This window comes from Urtica dioica, chromosome 8, assembly GCF_054948205.1.
Source record: "Urtica dioica subsp. dioica isolate 48M chromosome 8, U.dioica_male_clone48M_v1_H2, whole genome shotgun sequence".
NCBI classification, from domain to species: Eukaryota; Viridiplantae; Streptophyta; class Magnoliopsida; order Rosales; family Urticaceae; genus Urtica; species Urtica dioica.
In genome coordinates, this window is record NC_142763.1 from 36781756 (window position 1) to 36800183 (window position 18428).

Genomic DNA, 18428 nt, shown 5'->3' on the forward strand with positions numbered 1-18428 from the left:
ATCTCTAGTTCCTTCATTTCCTAGTTGACTCATACATTGTTTAACACTAAATAGTTTGCAACAAAAACAATACACTTTGTCAAAATCTTTAGAATAAACTAACCATCTCCTATCATGTTTCTCTCCATTTGACAAGTTTCTTACATAATGAGAAATCGCAAAGTGTCTAGAGTTTTCATCTTTGGGAAACTTTATATCACTTTCTCGTATTGGACCTTTCTCTATTACTAGAATTTTTGAATTGCTATCTAAATTTTTCCATCTTCCCGGATCGTAAATACGACTCATGTCATCGTTATTTTCTTGATTTTCGTTATCATCTAATGTATTCTCAATTTTTTTGTGTATTTTCTACTATTGGATCATTGTTATTGCCTAGTACCTCTTCATTTATTCCTTCATTCAATTGTTTACTTGAATTTGCTTGATCTTTTTTATTGCATAAAACAAATTTTTCAATTGCTCCTTTTTGAGATTTAACAAAATTTTCTATTTTTATTTTTTTTTGTTTTTTTTCATATCCCGATAGGTATTTCCTACTCGACATATCGACTAATACTAATTACTAATATATTGAAAAAAAAACACAACAAAGACAAGAAAAAAATAACAAAACATATAGAAAGCAAAATAATATTAAAAATAAAAAGAGTTAAAGAAAGATAAAACCCGAAAATAGCTTGATGGAAATAGCTTGATTTCTTTATCTCTCTTTCTCTAATAAACCTGAAAATATATTATAATAATTAGTAAATAACAATAAGAAATAACAATACAATATTTAGTTAATAACAATAAGACAGAAATAACTTGATGAAAATGCTCTTACTGAACAATTTTGGTATGCAGGGTCGCAGGGTCTGTTGATGTCAAATAAAGCCTTCTTTGAAGTTGAACTAGTTGTGTTGTTTGAGTTGGAAATAATTTTTTTTTTACAAACGGAATTAATTTTCTTCCAACTTCAATGATGTATATATAGGAAACAGGGAGAATAAGTATAACGTTAAAAAAAACGTTTGAGATTTCAAGAATAATCCATTTAATAATATTAACATTAGAAACAACCATTTAGGCTTGATAATCGCACCAAATAATTGCTTTGGGAAAAAAATCGCACCAAATAATCATGTGGCTGTTATAATCGCTGGGCTTTTATTTGATTCAGAAGAACAGCCCAAAAATGGGCTTTAGGGCTCCAAATTCGCAGCCCAGGTAGAATTTTTTTTTTTTTTTTTTTTTTTAAAGATAGGCCTTCCTTGGGAGTGGGCCTTGGGCGTATGCCCCACTCGCAAAAAAAATAGTATTTGTATCAATTTTTGCCTCAATGACTCAATTTACGGTGAACCGGCCTCTAAAAAAATTTTAATCTTAAACCTTGTGACATGCCTACTTAACAATTGTATTGTATGATATGAGAATTGTCTTTGAGTTTTAACAAGTTCACTTGACTCATTTTTTTTCTTGAATGTTGCTTAAACCAATTTACGTGCTTCTACTTAAGTTATTAATTTGTATCATTCTTCTAGTCTTGAAAACATATATAATCCTCAAATTATAACCTTTGAAATGTACTGTACAGATTTTTTTTCCATTGATCACTCAAGTGCAAACCACAAACACCATCTTGAGACCGAACAACAACATCTTGAAACAAATATCAGGAAAGCTAAATCTTAGATAGGTATATTAAAAAATATATGTATATTGAATGATGCAAACCGCAAGAAAACCAACATCAATAATTTTGAAAATAAAGCAAAATTCTTAATAAACTAAATTACAACACTTTTTGTTTTCGTTTTTCTTTTCTGTTCTTTTTTCTTAGAAAAAATACATAGCAAATGATGCAAACCGCAACTCCCTTGAGAATCAACATCGATAATTTTGGAAATTAAAGCTAAATTCCTAATGAACTAAATTACAATGCTCACATTTTAGTTTTTATTTTTTTAGGAAAAAAATATATACCGAATGATGCACACCGTAACTCCCTTGAGAGCCAACATCAATAAATTAGCAAAACAACGTTAAATTCCTAATAAACTAAAGTACAACACTCACTTTTTTTTTTTGTTCTGTTGTTTTTATTTTATTTTTTTACATAGAGATATGAAACAACATATAAAGGATAGATAAATCATAATTTACAACTTAAGCTCGAATACCAAATGATGCGAACCATTTCAATATTTACGACGACGCCCAAATGATGAAAACCGCGACTTGTTGCTTATATGGAATATAGAACCTTGGTATAAAGAAGAATCTACAAACGGTGGTGGAAGTTTGTTGGATAAGTCGGTGTTGAACACCTTGAAACATTTTGATAAGTTCAAAATGGTTCTTGAAGAACCCAAAATAAACACACTCTTATTTTCTTTATCCATTGTATTCTTATTACATAAACAAAAAAAACCAATAATAGCCTCGGGTAGGCTTTATAATGAGCCAAACACATTCAACTCCAACAACTCTAAAATCAAGCATAAGATGTTACGAGCGAGAATCCCCATCCTCATAAAAGAACGCCAACGGTGATGACAAATGAGACGGAAAACAGTAGAATGTGTGCCAACCAAGAGTAGGGCTAACACACCACAAACCACCACCAGCTGAAGGCAAGCCGGCCATCGGCGAGGTCTAGCCTCCGAAGGGTGGGTCCTCCACTGGCCGAGGGCGCCTAAACCCTCAGCAAGGCCTGCCCAGTCGGGGCCTCATCTAGCCGAGGGTGCGCGAGCCCTCCTCTGAACACGAGAATGCCTGCCTCGTGACTCGTGTCAGATATGCTCCCCTTTGAGGTCCTTAGAAAATAGAGAGTTTAAACCACAAACAATGTTAAGTCTTTTTTTTATGTGGACAACACTCTTTCCAACAACCACAAAAACTAGTTTGTACTTATTACGCAACTCATATTCTCTCCCACCCTATACATTACGCTTATACTAATGTTAAATGCCAGAGAGAGCGTCAATGGAAATCTCTATGCACCTCTTTCAATTCATTGTTAATATTCCTTTTCAAGACTTAAACCGAAGTGACGTTGCCCATAAGTTTGGAGTTCCATAGGGGAAAAAACGACACCCTAAGATGCAACTTCAAGATCCGATCTTGGTTAGAACGCATACGCTTTTTAGTGTTGATCGATCCACATATAATGTGGTCAATCATGCTCTAATTCTTCATTTCCGAAGCTTTAACATAAACAATTTATAGGAACATCGGAAAAACATGTTTGCATTTTTATAGTCCATATATTGTTTTGTTTGATGGAGATAAAAAGAAGAATGTTTTGTAAAAACCAAATGAAAGGAGTAAGTGAATAATTTATACGTACTTTTGTTTTCATGTGATTAGGAAGCTTGTGATGATCAAAGAAGGTACTTTATTCAACAACACATCGAATATGATTATTCTTAAAAATGCACAATACACATCAAATTGATTGTTGTTTACTGTATGCTCTTCTAGAATTGCACCAAATGATGATCAATCATCATCTTCAGTTCTTCAAATTCATATTCACAATCAAAGCTTGGAGGCTGAGAGACCTGTCACAACAGTTTTTAAAGAACAATAAATTCAACTTTAAAATACTATTACATTAGGTTAAAAGAGAAAAATGTCAAGAAACTAATGTACCTAAAGCCTTCGCATTCACAATGCTTGGGCACGCAGCCGGGGGCGGAGCATTCTCGTTCAGAAACGGGTCGACCCGGTTCGGATCAGACCACAATGGATATCCTTTAATTTTTCCCTGAACAGAAATACATATATAATAAACTCTTCATAGCAACTTAAACACTAGATTACTTACTCAACACGTAATTACATTTGTCATAAATTACCAGGACGTTGAGAGCAGCCAGTGTAGCCATTCCTTCCCGAGTCCACTACAGAAAGCAAACAATCAATTTTTTTCCTTTTTAAACCACATCGATAAACAAAGTGAAAACAGTCCTAAATAATTAGTCTTGGTGTTTATTTATTTAGATACCTTGGAAGCAGAGGCAATATGAGGTACAATGACTGCATTTTTCATGTCTGCAAGCCCGGGTTTCATGAAAGGTTCATCCTGATCACACAGTATATACAAGTCTCACTGATCGACCAATTTCTTATTTATTTAATTTTTGTAATCTTGATTATATTGTTACCTCAAACACATCGAGGCCAACTCGGAACATAGGATTTGCTTGCAGATGCTCAACTAGAGCCACTTCGTCAATCACCGGTCCTCTGCTGCAGTTCACAAGGATGGCTTCCTATACAGTTTATACAAATATTAAAATTAAATTTATATTATCTATTTCATTTATCAAGGCTTAAATGTTACACAGATGTTGGATATTAGAAAAGTAAAAAAAAAAAAAAAATTATAATAAACCACCTTCTTCATCATTGAGAGTCTTTCCTTGTTGACGAGGTGGTAAGTAGTCTTGTCCAAGATTGGATGAAGACTTATCTAGAATGTGCGCAACGAAATACCACAAATTAAAATTTGCAAAATCTGTTTTAAGAGGAGAAGACTAATATAAGTTGATGAGAAATTACAATCATACCACGTCAGCTTCTCGAAGAACCTCTTCCATGCTCGATGCTCTTTTCCAAGTCACGGGAGTTTCTCCGTTGGCTTTCAAGAACTGGCCATAAGCTGCAACACAATGAAGGAAAATTTTATAAAATAAAATAAAAACTAATAATTTATAGAATTTGCATAGGTTTCTAAATTTAACAAATTGCTTGATCGGTCATGCCTGTAACAAACTTCTCTAGCCTTGTGGCTTGATACAGATCGTAGTAAATCAGGTTCATCTTGAAACCTTCAACCTGTAACAATGCCACATTGTTTAATTATTCACCTCGAACAATCTACACTAATTGATCCAAATATCCATTTAGGTTTTTATTTAAATTATACTCACCATCATTCTCGCGTAGGCAGATCCGATGCGACCAGCTCCGATCACCCCGACAGTTTGTCCCTTGAGCAAATTCCCCACAAATCTGCCATTAAAATAATAACCATATAAAATAAAAAAACAAAAAAAAAACACTTGAAACTATAGGGAGACAAATTAAAGTGTAAGATTATGAGCTTTAATCAATACAGGTTAGGAAGCCATCCATCGTATCGACCGGCTCTCATGAACTCGTCTGCTTCCACTAATCTTCTGGATGCCGCCAGTGACAGCGAAGCAGCCAATTCTGCTGTGGTTTCAGTCAGAACTCCCTATAACCAAACACTCAATCAATCAAACTCATACCACAATTGGCCTTTTCTTCCACTAATAAGCTTATTAAATTTGTAATATTAATATAAATACCGGTATAGGCATCTTGGTTTATTTTTGTAAACGGTGTGATCTGGTCTAAAAAATTTAGAAGTCTAATTTGAAATCCGATTTGAAACCGGATCGGACCATGCACGCCCTTCCTTACCAACAAGGATGGAGCCACTATAGGCCCCAGGGACCCCTTCAATTTTTTTGTATTTTTTTTTATATATACTTTTTGCTAGTTTTTAACCTTTTATTAAGCTTAAAAATCTACAGATTAGCTCTAAAACATTTTTTTTTTATATATTAACCTCCTCTGATTTACATTTTTGACTTGTTCCTGCTAACAATAGAAGGTGGTAAGAACTAGTTTAGAGAATAAACTGCATATGTGAATAATTCAGGATCACCAATGCAAATAAAGATCTATCTGAACATTCACGGTCTGAATTACTACTAGTATTACATTTAGATCTTTTTGTTTCTTTTAATTTAGGACAAGCGATAAACGCTAAACGAGTAAATAATGACTTATAATTATTTATCAAAAATTTATTAAAAATTTACACTTTTTAAATGAACATTTTCGGTTTAAAATGATTTCTTTCTTTTTCTTTTTTCTATTTTTGAGGGGGGAAAATTGACTAACCTCTATTTTTGGCATCCACTAATGACTAAATTGATGATGAATGAAAGAACAAAATTCAGTTAAAAATAATGAAAGAAGAGAGAAAGTGAGTCACCGGAGTGTTTCCGACGGCGACGCCGTGTTTGTTGGCGGCGTTGACGTCAACGTTGTTGTAACCCACCGCCATGTTGCTAAATGCCTTCCCTCCCGCTTTGCTCAGCGCCGAAAACAATACCTCTCCCCAATCTTCCGTCAACTACACATATTCATTTCTTTTAATCATATTTCAATACATACAAACTTAATATAAATACTCTAAATATTAATTACTTGTCCAATAACTCCATCACACTTGTTGCCGATGAGAGCAATGATATCTTCAACGGACAGAATTGTTTTCTTCTCAGTACATATCTGATCATCACACACCCAAAATTAAAGTTACGTATAATTACATATATACTTCAAGAGTAGTAATTAATTGTTTGTTTTGTGTTACTTCGACTCGGCAATCTTGGTCGACCAAGAGCTTGATCCAGCGAGTACCGGGCATGGGCTTTGTGCTTATGACTCTGTATTTCCCATTCGGATTCCAAACCTCGATCGAAACCGGTTTCGCCATTGAAGAACCACGACAGAGCTCGAGCGTTAAGAGTTCGTTTTTGTTTTTGTTTTGGGGGGGTTTGTTTTTTGTTGAGCGTGAATTAACGATGGTGAAGAGGGGTTTTAAGATTCTTTATACGGTGGGCGACGTGGCATTGTACAACAACGGCCTTTACTTCACAATTGGCTTTGTATTGGTGGGTTCTTCGTAACTACGGTGGACGTTGTTTCAGTGGATTTGTTTCGGAAGCGACATGAAGTGAAGATAGTGTTGATGTTCCTGTGTGGTGGAGAGATGAGCTTCTTCGCTGCGACTTCTTTGGACCTCAAACTGACGGGATCGAGATAATGCTGATGTGGCAGTGCTATATGTTTGACACGTGCTTTTGTGGGGCTTTTCACTTGCGACAGAATGAAGGTCCATTCTGAGTAAAAACGACCTCTTATTATATTTTTTATTTTTTTTTTTATTTTTTAGCCTTTGTTTTGCCGATCAGAATTGTGGATAAATAAAAAATGTTGCGAATTGGAATACAAGTTGACCGTTGGATTATAAATAGATGTTGTATATGTCAGTGACACAGGGTTTCTATAGAAACTTTTAAGAAACAAGGAAGACACTTGTAAGATTATATTTGAAACTCTGTGTGTTTATTTTCTCACAATTTCCGCATTGATTTGTTGGTTGTGTGTTTTGTCGATTTCTTGGGCCTGAAGGTTTAATTTCAGTCTGGTGCTTATGCATAATTCAAAAAAATAATACATCTAAATAAAAAGTGAAACAAATTAAACCCTTAAAAAATTACACATTGGGCATCTGTTGAAAAGCAATGCAAAACTAGCCTAATAAAGACAATTAAAACTTAGGCTCAAGTATAACTTAAATTAAACTTTCCAAATTTAGAAGCTTAAAGCTATGAGTGAGTGAGAATTTAGAAATTATAGTAAGTTTTTTTTTTTTTTTTTTAATATGTTGTCGCTCGTTTTCGGACAACGATTTAGGAGCCTCAAGCGGTTAGACCCAAGGCCGGACCGAGTGATCTCACTTTGGCTCGAGCGTGTCGGACTTGGTATCCCAAGTCGTCTCTTAGCTTGAATGTTGATAGCGTTCATCGGAACACCTGAAACAAGATAAAGAACACGTGAACTACAAAGGGAAACAGAGGGGGTGCCTCTGTTTATCTCTCCGACTCTCAACATTAGGAGGATCGAGGTGGAGTATAGAGGGTTTAGTGTTTAGGTGGAATGTATGGCCTTCAGCCAGTTGAGAGTAGGGCGACCTACGATGATGTTGTAGGCGGACGGCTGATCCACAACCAGGAACGACATGATGTGGGTGACCTCGATTCCCCCAGGAGTCCCGAATGTAACTGGGAGGTCGATGGTACCCTCTGTCATCACCCTTTCCCCGGAGAAGCCGAAGAGTGTGGTCGAGGTCGGGGTCGATCTTAGCCCGGTTAGCTTCATCCTGTCCAAAGCTTATTTAAAGATGATGTCGTCCGAGCTGCCGTCGTCAATCAGGATTCTTCGGACGAGGTTGTTAGCAACCGGTGCTGAGACGACTATCACATCGTTGTGCGGGTGTAGCACTCGCACCGCCTCTTGGTTGGTGAAAAACATGGACTCAAAGGGGGTCGGAGGTGGAACCTCGTACGTGTGGTTGATGTGGTCGGCTATTTTCCCCTGAGAGACTTCTCGCACGTACTTCTTCCTCTGCGTACTTGAGTCCCCGAGCTCGGGTCCTCCCATGATTGAGCCCACAACGTGCATTTGTGAGCTATCTGGTTCGTTGTTTGTTTTTCGGTTAGCAGTGGTGACCGTTGTTTGACCCTTATTTTCCTGCCGCGAGCGCTTTTCGCTTGATGCGGCCGTCCCGATCGTTCTAAGGACGTATTCCTTCAACTTCCCATCCTATATGAGGGCCTCAATCTGACGCTTGAGCTAGTAGCACTCGAATGTCAGGTGCCCATGATCCTGGTGGTACTCGCAAAACTTGCTTCGATCCCACTTCGCTGGATCCTTCGTGAGAGGAACGGGGCTTTCCAGCTTGTCGCGATGCAAAGCTAGGATCCGCTCTTACGGGGTGTTGAGAGGGGTGAATGCATAGAACTTTCGAAAGTTGTCGACGTGTGAGGGCCTCGACCCGGGGAGGGAACGACGGTTAGGGGCCTGGCCTCCCTTAATCCTCCTCTTTCGAGGGTCGGAACGATCCCCGTCCTGGTCGTCACGACAGCGACCACCTTGTCCACCGGCCGTCAATGTAGTCCTCAATCCCCATGTAAGTGCTGGCTCTCGACATGAGCTCCACCATGTCCCTTGGGACCTTTCCGACTATGGACTTGAGGAAGTTGCTCGTGCGAGCTCCTTCAGTGATCGTTGTGATGGCGTCATTGTCGTCGAACCCCTCCACTTTATGGGATTCCTCGGTGAAGCGGGCAAGATACTGTCTCAATGTCTCGTCTCTCTCTTGTCAGATGGACAGGAGGTACGTCTTCGACTTCTTCTGTGCCACTAAAGTGGCAAACCGAGCGAGGAATGCCTCTCGTAAGGCTCGGAAGGACTGGATGCTTCCTAGTCTCAGACTTCGGAACCACTCGAACCCAGATCCGGTGATAGTCGGGCTGAATGCCTGGCACAAGGTAGCATCAGATTGCCCTTGCATGGACATCCACGTCTCATAGTGCTAGATATGGAAGTTCGGGTCCGTCCGTCCGTCGTATGGAAGAATGGACGGTAGCTTTAAGTTCCCGACGCATGGCTGCGCCAAGATTTGAGAGGCGAAGGGTGCGTATGATTTATGCCGCCATAGGGCCTCTGGCCGCCTAACTCTCTCATTTCAATGATCTGATTTTGAAGGCTTTGAATCAACGTCACCATGTCGAGCCCATTAGCCGGGCTGACGGTCGGAGTCACGGGAGTCACTTGTCGGAGTTCGTTGGACGTTTGGTCCCCGACGTTGGCCTGAGGCCGACCTAGAGTAGCGGCAGGTAGCGCGTCCCTCTGGGAATTGAGCCTTTGGCGGAGGTCCTCTCCTCGGAAGTTCCTCTAGGCCGTTAAGTGCTCTCGGAGGTCCCCGTTTCGTGTCTGGCAGGGCGAGGCGGCCCTTGGTCGGGCCGTCCAGCAAATGTCTCGGCTATCGGCCCCGTCATTGCCTAGGGCGGCTCTCTCATCGGCGAGGGGCCGTGTTCGGCCGCCTCGTGAAACCGAGGGGGCAGGCCCCCGAGAATAGGAGCGCGAGCATTGGTGTGTCGGCGGGGCCGGCCTGGCCATGAGATCCCTCGTCCTCTCGGACTGGGAGCGTGCGAGGCTAGGGGTTGCCTCATCGGTTCTTGACTCCCACTCGTAGTCGGGATTGGAGTCGTCGTGGTTAGAACCACCCTCGACATCATAGTCGAGGAGATCGGCAATGAGTGTGTCGTCTACGCTTGGTCGGTCTAGGAGTTCGGCGAGCCTTCGGGTCGTGTCCTCTCGGAGAACGGCCTCGGGGTCGGCCGCCGAGTTTTGGGGCTGGCTCTTGTTATCACGAGGCTGCTCTCCTAGACGATGCTCTAGGTTCCTGAGGCCGTACCTCGAGCTAGTCGCTCGGGTGCCCGCGGATGTAGTGGGAATTCGACTCGTCTTTCGAGAGTCGTAGAGATTGTAGAAAGGGAGTGCGTCGCCAAGGATGGGAGGTCCCCTTCTTCTAGCGCCAAAATGTTGTCGCTCATTTTTGGACAACGATTTAAGAGTCTCAAGCGGTTAGACCCAGGGCCGGTCCAAGTGATCTCACTTTGGCTCGAACGTGTCGGACTTGGTATCCTAAGTCGTCCCTTAACTTGGATGTTGATATCGTTCGTCGGAACACTTGACCGGCCAATGGGCGGGGCAGGCCCGTGGGCCAACCATTGGCCGAGCATACCCCAGGGCCGGCCAATGGCCGAGGCAGGCCCTTGGGCCGGCCATTGACCGAGCATACCCTAGGGCCGGCCAATGGCCGAGGCAAGTCCTCGGGTTTACCATTGGCGGTCTTGTCTTCACTTCATCGGATCGGGACGAGCCGGTAACATAACAAAATATCTTATGGGAGAAATTTAGAACTGATGGCAAGTTCTTAATATGCAAACAGTTCTTCCAATAATAAATCTTGGAGCTTCTGGAATCTGGATACTGATTATCTTACTTTGCATCTAAGTTTTATCGTGCTAGTGCTATCAACCTTTCCTTTTTGCAATTGCTTCGGTAAATTTAAAGTGCAGTCAAATTGTGCTTGCTATGAACCACGGATTGAAATCTCGCGCGAGATGGGGGTATCTCGCACGAGTTCTTGTTTCTCGCCTAGGTGCGAGAGCGAGATGTTAATAATTCGCAAAATTGTCCGTTTCTCGCGATATCTCGCCATATATCTCACGTTTTTACTTACCTCATTTTCTCGTTCAAACGAAGTTAAAAAATGAAAAAAAAAACCACCCAAATCGCAAGATCTGCAAAACCATCCTTAGAAAAAAGCTATGCAAATCTCTCATCTTCCATCACGAGATCTGCTTAAATCTCTCATCTTCCCGCGCCGGACTTTCGTTTTCCTTCACTTTGCTGTCCAACTTCGCCCAAATCTAGCGCAATTCCCTCTATCCCGCATGGTAACTGTATAGATCTGGGTTTTGAATTTTTTTTTTTTTTTTGGTAATCTGGTGAACTTCCGTGTGTGACGTGCTCAAAAATCAAAATATGTGTAAAAGCTTAAAACTCTCTTTTTGGTAGCTTAGGAGAAGAGAAGAAGTTTGCAGATATGGTAAAAAAATGAAATGAGGAAGATGGAGTTTTTGTTTTTGTTTTTTTTTAAAGAGGAAGATAGAAATAAGAGGAAGATGGCAACGTGTAGATTCCGATAAAAGCAAGTTTGGTTTCATTTTGTAATGATTTTTTTTTAAGCAAGTGGTATCATTTTTTAATTATTTTTTTTAACAATTTTGGGAAGTGAAAATGAATGGAAACGTGGGTCTTTAATATTGAATTGATACCCATTTTTATATCATTATCACATACATTAATTAGGCAGCAAGATTCATGGCACGGAACCAAATCAATAACACATTGACTTTTCAACTAATAATAATAATAATAATAATAACCCATTAAATATGCAATCTTTAAAAAAAAAAAATTCGAATTTAAATCTTTATTTTGTTGATTTAGATGTAATTAATAATTAATTTGATCTAAATGTAATTAATTTTTTTATTATTTATTGCTTGTTTGATCTAATTCTTAGTTAGTCGTTACTGTTACGTTGTTCATTATTGTTAATGTTGATATATTTTGTTAATTCAGATTTAATAGTTGAAGAATGAGTTCGGATCCGGCCCGGAAATATTGTACACCCATTGAGGGTAAGACGAACGGTTTCGTATGCAACTTTTGTGGCCATGAGATGAAAGGCGGAGGTGTTACTAGGGTGAAGAATCACCTTGCTGCTACAGATAATCGAAGAAGTACGACGGTGTGTGATAAGTGTCCTCCGGAAGTAAGGGAGGAGATGAGAGAGTGTCTTTTCGCCGTATCCAATAAGAAGAACTCCAAAAGTAGTTTTGGAGCATATCTTCGGTCTAAAACCACCAAAGGACTTCGTAGATACGAGTTAGATGAAGAGAACGAGGGCGAGGAGGTCTTAGTCCGATCAACTATGAAGAGAGTGAGACAACAAGAAGCAGCTGAGCAATGGAGGGCAGAACGAGATGGACCCGGTGGATCTTCAGCGGAACTTTGTTTGCAACGATCATCATCTTTGGCTCCATCCTTATACAAATCCCCCAGTTCTCGGCAACAAAGGGTTGATGTGATGTCCATACCAGGATACGCGATGAAACTCGGACGGAACATTTGCAAGTTCTTTGTTCACGAGCACATTCCGGCATCTAAGGCGGACTCACATCATTTTCGAAACATGATCCAGTTCGCTCAGGAGTTTGGTAAGTGAATTAAAATTTGTTATATTTAATTTTAAATTGATCATATTTAGTTTATGTATTAAGTATTTTGTCTTGCATGTCCTAACGTTATGTTGCCGTCTCCGTATGATATCCACAACAAGTATCTTGATGCCGAGGTTACTGATATGCAAAAATATATCGATGACCAAAGGCCGAACTGGGAGAAGTTTGGATGTACGATCTTGTCTGATGATTGGACGGGCCCCACCAGGCTAAGCATCATAAATATAATGGTGTATTGTGCTGGAACGACGGTGTTCTTGAAGTCGATTGACGCGTCCAACAACATCAAGAGGGGAGACTACATTTATGGCATCCTCAAAGATGCCATGAATGAAGTTGGGAAGCACAATGTTATACAAATCGTGACGGATAACGGATCTAACTACAAAAAGGCTGGGCAAAAGTTGATGAAGAGGTACAACTTGTTGTCAATGATGCCCACAAGAAGAGTTGTAGTCTTTATTTTGTACATTTGATGTAATAAAGTCTCATGAAGACTCTTGCTTGTAATTGCCTATCTATTCATTAATAAAGTTGAAACGTTCATTCATTCTTTCTTTGTTTGAAGCTTTATGATAAAACCTTAGTCTTTTAGTCCATAAACAAACTTAACAACTTACGAAGAGACAAATGTAGATTTGCATGAACAAACTCTTCGTAGTTTGCTTAAAACGCTATATTCGCAATCTTAGGGTCAAAGGACTATTGACCTCAGTATGATTGTTAGAAGAATCTATGATGTCTGGTTATGAGGCATTGAGAGTTGGAGACTCTATAGTTCTTCTAGGTATCTTCCGAAGGTACTGAATTGACCAGTGCACTTCTAGAGACAAGATAAGAACAAACCATTTAACCTCTTATGTCTCGAAGTCACTATGTATGAATTGCATCATGCTTACCTTAATCCTGAAATGAGACATGCCATTTCACACCTTAGTATTCTCATTTGAGAAAGTCAGAGTTCGGACTCACTATGTGATTCCGAACAGGGCCTATTGGTGAAGTACTAAGTTGTGAGTATGTCATGAGTAACTTTGTGAAGTCTCATAGATATGGAATTCATGTACAAGATTGCTGAAATGCAATGTATGTCACCTCGTGCTTTGTTCCTTGGAGTGTGAATAAATGAACTGGCCAGTGTCCAAATTGAGTCCTGACTCTTTTGGATGAAACAATGTGACTTGTTAGCTCCTCGTCAATACATTGTTTCTAACTTATTCACAAGCGACAAAGGAGTTGAGGAAATAACAGCTAGAAGGGTAAAATGGTAATTTAGTAAATCCCGACTAGCTGATGACATTCATGAAGGGTAAACATAGATAATATTCAGTGGATCCTCTCATTATAATTAGGTGAATTCTTGAGTAGAAAATAAATTCATTTGAACCGAGAGATTTTCAGTGTCAGCTCTTTAGTGGAGTCAGTTGGCATTAAGCTAAACTTGGAAAAGGTTTGTGAACTTTTGAGTCCAAGTGTTTAGCTCAAGCTTTGTTCATTTGGGTCCATGAGGTCACTGTCACGAATCACATCGATAGGAATAGTTAAACTGGAAGCTAAGTCAAAACAAGAACGAAAATTATCAAAAGGTTATTTTTGTCTTTTGAGACATAGGATGAAATGAATGTCAATAAATTTTTTGACAAGTTCATTTGATGACTTAATGTCACTCGGCCATGACTTGATTATTGGGCCTTGTGAATTAATTTCATTTCATAAGAATTTTATTGAAAATTCTTAATGGGCTTTTCTCATGTTGTCATGAACAAATGAAGAAGCTTCTAGAAGCTCCTTCTAGATGAGAGATGGGCGCCCAAAATACCCAAGAGAAAGAGAATATTTTGTGCATAAATGTATTTAGATACTTGCCAAAAGAAAAAGAGGAAACAAATTTGCATATGCATGCATAAGGGAATCGGCCATGTTGAGAGAAAAGGCAAGCCATGAACAAAATTGGAAACAAATCAAGGCTTCTAGAAGCCTTGTGTTGGCCGAGTGTCTCAAAGGGAAAAAGAGAAAATTGGCTCATGAATATGTGATATTCTATAGAAGAGGAAATACCTTATTGAAGGTGAGACCTCTCCTATAAATAGGAGCCTCATTTCCTCACAATTCAATCATCCAAGTTTAAGAGATTTGAGAGACTCTCTCTAGAACTTGTGGCCGAAAATCCCCTCTCTCTCTCTAGTTTATTTTCGATTTTTTCTTGTCTTGGCACCTAGGTCCTCACACGACCTAGTGTTTAGCTCTGCGACTTCAAGACTTGTTCTTAAGTCGTAGTGTTTAAAAGTGCTCACTCACTAATTCCTTTATTTCGAGTGATTTAGTGATAGAAACTTTCGTGGTTGCTCGAGGTGCCGAGGAAAGGAAGAGAGACGTGCTGCGAGGGGAGACGAGCGTTGCAAACTTTCCAAAAGCTTCTTCAAAGTTCAAGCTTCAAGAAAGGTTAGTAAACTCTTAGCTCATTTTGGTTTTTAATTACATGTACTTGCTTCTTTGTCTAGGTTAGTAAAAACTGTTTTTACTTGAAAAGAAATTTTTTAAAATTCCGCCGCTTCCCGAAGCGTTTAATCTTTTTCTTAAACCCTAGATCAATTCCAACACAACATGTATTTGAAATTTGTTATTTTAATTTCAAATTTATCATATTGATTAAGTACTAAGTTTTATAGGTTCAATGTGTATTGGACTCCATGCGCCGCTCATTGCATGGACTTGATGTTTGAAGATATCGGGAAGAGAGGGAACGTTGAAGCCGTCGTTAAGGCAGCTAGAATGATATCAAAGTTCATCTGGAATCATGGTCAACTATTATCCAATCTAAGAGACATTTCCCCAGGTGAAATTGTGCGTCCTGGGACAACAAGGTTCGCTACGAACTATTTGGCTCTTAGAAGTCTTCGCGAAAAAAGAGCTGCGCTGAAACAAATGTTTACGAGTCAATGGTGGGACGATCACAAGCTAGCTCGTACACAGACAGGTAGATCTGTTTCGGAGAATGTTTTGTCCCAACGATTTTGGCACGGAGTTGACGACGTGTGTGGTATCTTTGAGCCGATGTACAGTTGTCTACGATTGGTCGACACCGAAGTTCATCCAACCATGGGATTATTATACTACGTATTCCATGAGATGAAAAAAAGATTGGAGGGACTTCACGGGAAAAAATGGGTTGTTGATATTGTCGAGAACAGGTGGACCAACCAACTTTGTCATCCATTACATGAAGCAGGTAACCGTTACGTTTAACATTTTTAATGAGGTTAACTACTTTAGACGTTATAGTTATTAACAATTATCCGTTCTTTTTAATGTAGCTTACTACCTTAATCCAAAGTTACAGTACAACAGAGAGGTTCATATGGATAGTACACACATGGCATCGGTGACAAAGGTCTTTGACGTTTTGCACCCACACGATGATTCATCTAGGCTAGGACACAAGGTATTTATATTCTTGGTATTTATGCACACGTCTTTGATATTAATTTCTAATGATTTATATTTTCAAATATACAGTTGTTAGCATTTCGAGACGCTAAAGGAGACTTTTGTCAAAAAAGTGCGATATCAGCGAGGGGTACTCTAGCAGCAGGTAATAATTTCACGTAATGATTTAAGATGGTTTATAGTTCGACTTTTAAGGTTGATAATGTGTATGTATTTTAGCAAATTGGTGGGAGCTTTATGGAAATGCTACTCCGACATTGCAAAAATTAGCTATGCGAATCCTTTCCCAAACCGCGTCTTCATCAGCATGCGAAAGGAATTGAAGCACGTTTGCATTAGTGCATACAAAGCAACGGAACCGCCTAGCATACAAGAGGTTGGAGAAACTTGTATTTTGCAGTTACAACATGAAGCTGAACATGAGAGACATGAAGTACAAGTTCGATAATTCAATGGTGCCTTTAGATCCTTTGGACATCATCGAACGGGCTTTTGAAAGGTCGGGAGCCCAAAATGAAGGAGATGATGAGATGCTTCACTGGATTGATCTTGTTCACCTAGATGACGAAAATCAGAACCCAGATATGCACATTGCTGAAGAGGCTGGAAATCTTGGAGTTGATGTCAACCAAGTTTTGAACGAAAACGTCCGCCCCCTCTCCCTCCCATCGATAGACTCAAGACGTTTCAAGTTCTTCGGATGATACTGGTCATGCCTCGGATGATAACACAGGTAAGATTGCTCTCATAATTTAATAAAACAAGTTTTTATTTTCTAATTCCGTTTTTATTATAATCATAGGAGGTGGTGGTGGTGATGGTGGTGAAGAACGTGGCGGGCAATACAACAGCGGTGGTGGATGCGATCCTCAATTCGACAGCGGTGGTGGATATAGCGTACCACAAACGGACGATGAATACGACCGCATGAATCCAGCCTTTTTTTAGTCAGGATATGGAGGCAATACGTACGGAGGTTTGTCTGATGCAATGTCATTCTCTTCTACTAGCAAAGATGTTGATCAATTGTCACAGTTTTTCGGTGGGTTCTCGATTACACCGGATGACTCAGAATCCTCGCATCCAATTGAGCCGCATGACGGGTCTTACACTTATCCTGAGTATCCGATGATAGTCCCCGTGCCCGTGCTTGTCCCCGTCATCCCCGTCTCTCCCCCCATTTTAAGGGATTTTTACCAGCCACATGAGCCCCAACCTCGTATTCATTACCGACCAGGTTTCCCAAAATACTTCATTTATGTTGCATTAGATCAGTATAATTACGATCGTCTCGTGGAGACTTATATGACTACATATGCTCACATGATGACTTGGTACGAGTATTGCCTGATGCAAGAACAACAACCTCATACATTTCAGGGCCCTCGACACTCTACCTACGAGTAGCGACAATGACTGTGAACTCTACTTTTTTTGTGTGAGAACTCTCTATTATGTGTATAATTATTTGTTTTCTTTATTTAATGTGACTTTGCTTGAGAACTCTATATTACATGTGTATTGATTTGTACTCTACATAGAATTTCATGTCTGGAATTTTGAAAACTTTATTTTAAAAATTTATATAGATTGTGTATCCTAAACTTATACAAAATCATAATTAAAAAGTTGTTCAAATACCCCACGGAATACCCTTTTTTGGCGGTATATTACACGGAATGCGGTATACCACACGGTACGAGATACCCCGAAAGTTCATCAAATACCACGAGATACCACGGTACGAGACGAGATACCCCTAAAAATAAGTGCGTTATGACCGCGAGATGCGAGATTTTAATCCTGCTATGAACTAGAAACACTTCTGCGGATTCAAAAAATAAATTGCACTTATGCAATTATTATGGTATCCTTGAGGTGAATTATTATTCAGATCAATTCATGATACAACATTATTCGAACATAAAAAGTTACAGATACCCTCAGATTTTTTAGCGTTCATGAACTCAGTCACAAGCTCCACTGGATCGAAATTACTGGTTGCCCACCAACAGCTTGGCCCAAAAGATCCGAGAAACCAAAATGGGCCTTTTGGGTCGGAATTCCACTAACAGCTTTTGCAACTCACTTGAATAGGCACTTAATCAAACGAATACAAGCTAGAGATGTACCTTAATTCCCTAAGTATTTAATTTTATCTCATAAACACCTATATTTTACAAATATATTTTTTGACATTTTAATTTACTTTTTTTTATATGTTTACAGTTTCCTTTAGTTTTTTCCCTTGTGATTCATTTAGAATAATGGTAATCTCTGTCATAAGATTTGAAAAACATGAAGTTTTATTTTTTTTAATTACCATCTTCAAATCAGATATTTGTGTACTCCCTTTAATGTCAAAAGAAAGACATAAAAGGAATAGTTGTTTGTTTCGAAGGGTTTAATTGTTCAGACTTCAGACCAAATATATCAATAATATATATTTTTTTATGAATATTCACGACACATCTAATATATGAAAATTGTGGGAATGATTTGGGA

At 39.3% G+C, this 18428-nt stretch overlaps 2 protein-coding genes across 2 annotated transcripts; one reads left to right on the forward strand and one right to left on the reverse strand.

The window, feature by feature from the left end:
- Positions 1–3305: 3305 nt before the first annotated feature.
- Positions 3306–6740, reverse strand: HPR (hydroxypyruvate reductase). Its single transcript, XM_089623241.1, has 13 exons — positions 6404–6740; positions 6235–6318; positions 6020–6160; positions 5109–5230; positions 4923–5004; positions 4755–4827; positions 4560–4651; positions 4388–4462; positions 4155–4262; positions 3995–4072; positions 3846–3890; positions 3640–3754; positions 3306–3548 (listed from the first exon to the last, which is right to left on the reverse strand). Exons 1-13 carry the CDS (start codon positions 6524–6526, stop codon positions 3526–3528), a joined length of 1161 nt encoding a protein of 386 aa, XP_089479367.1. The 5' UTR covers positions 6527–6740; the 3' UTR covers positions 3306–3525.
- A 5174-nt stretch (positions 6741–11914) lies between these two features.
- Positions 11915–16854, forward strand: LOC149389608 (uncharacterized). The gene is made up of 8 exons (XM_089622678.1): positions 11915–12452; positions 12516–12891; positions 15146–15705; positions 15791–15918; positions 15993–16068; positions 16143–16218; positions 16324–16555; positions 16726–16854. The coding sequence occupies exons 1-8, from the start codon at positions 11915–11917 to the stop codon at positions 16852–16854; spliced, it is 2115 nt and encodes a 704-aa protein (XP_089478804.1).
- Positions 16855–18428: the final 1574 nt, after the last annotated feature.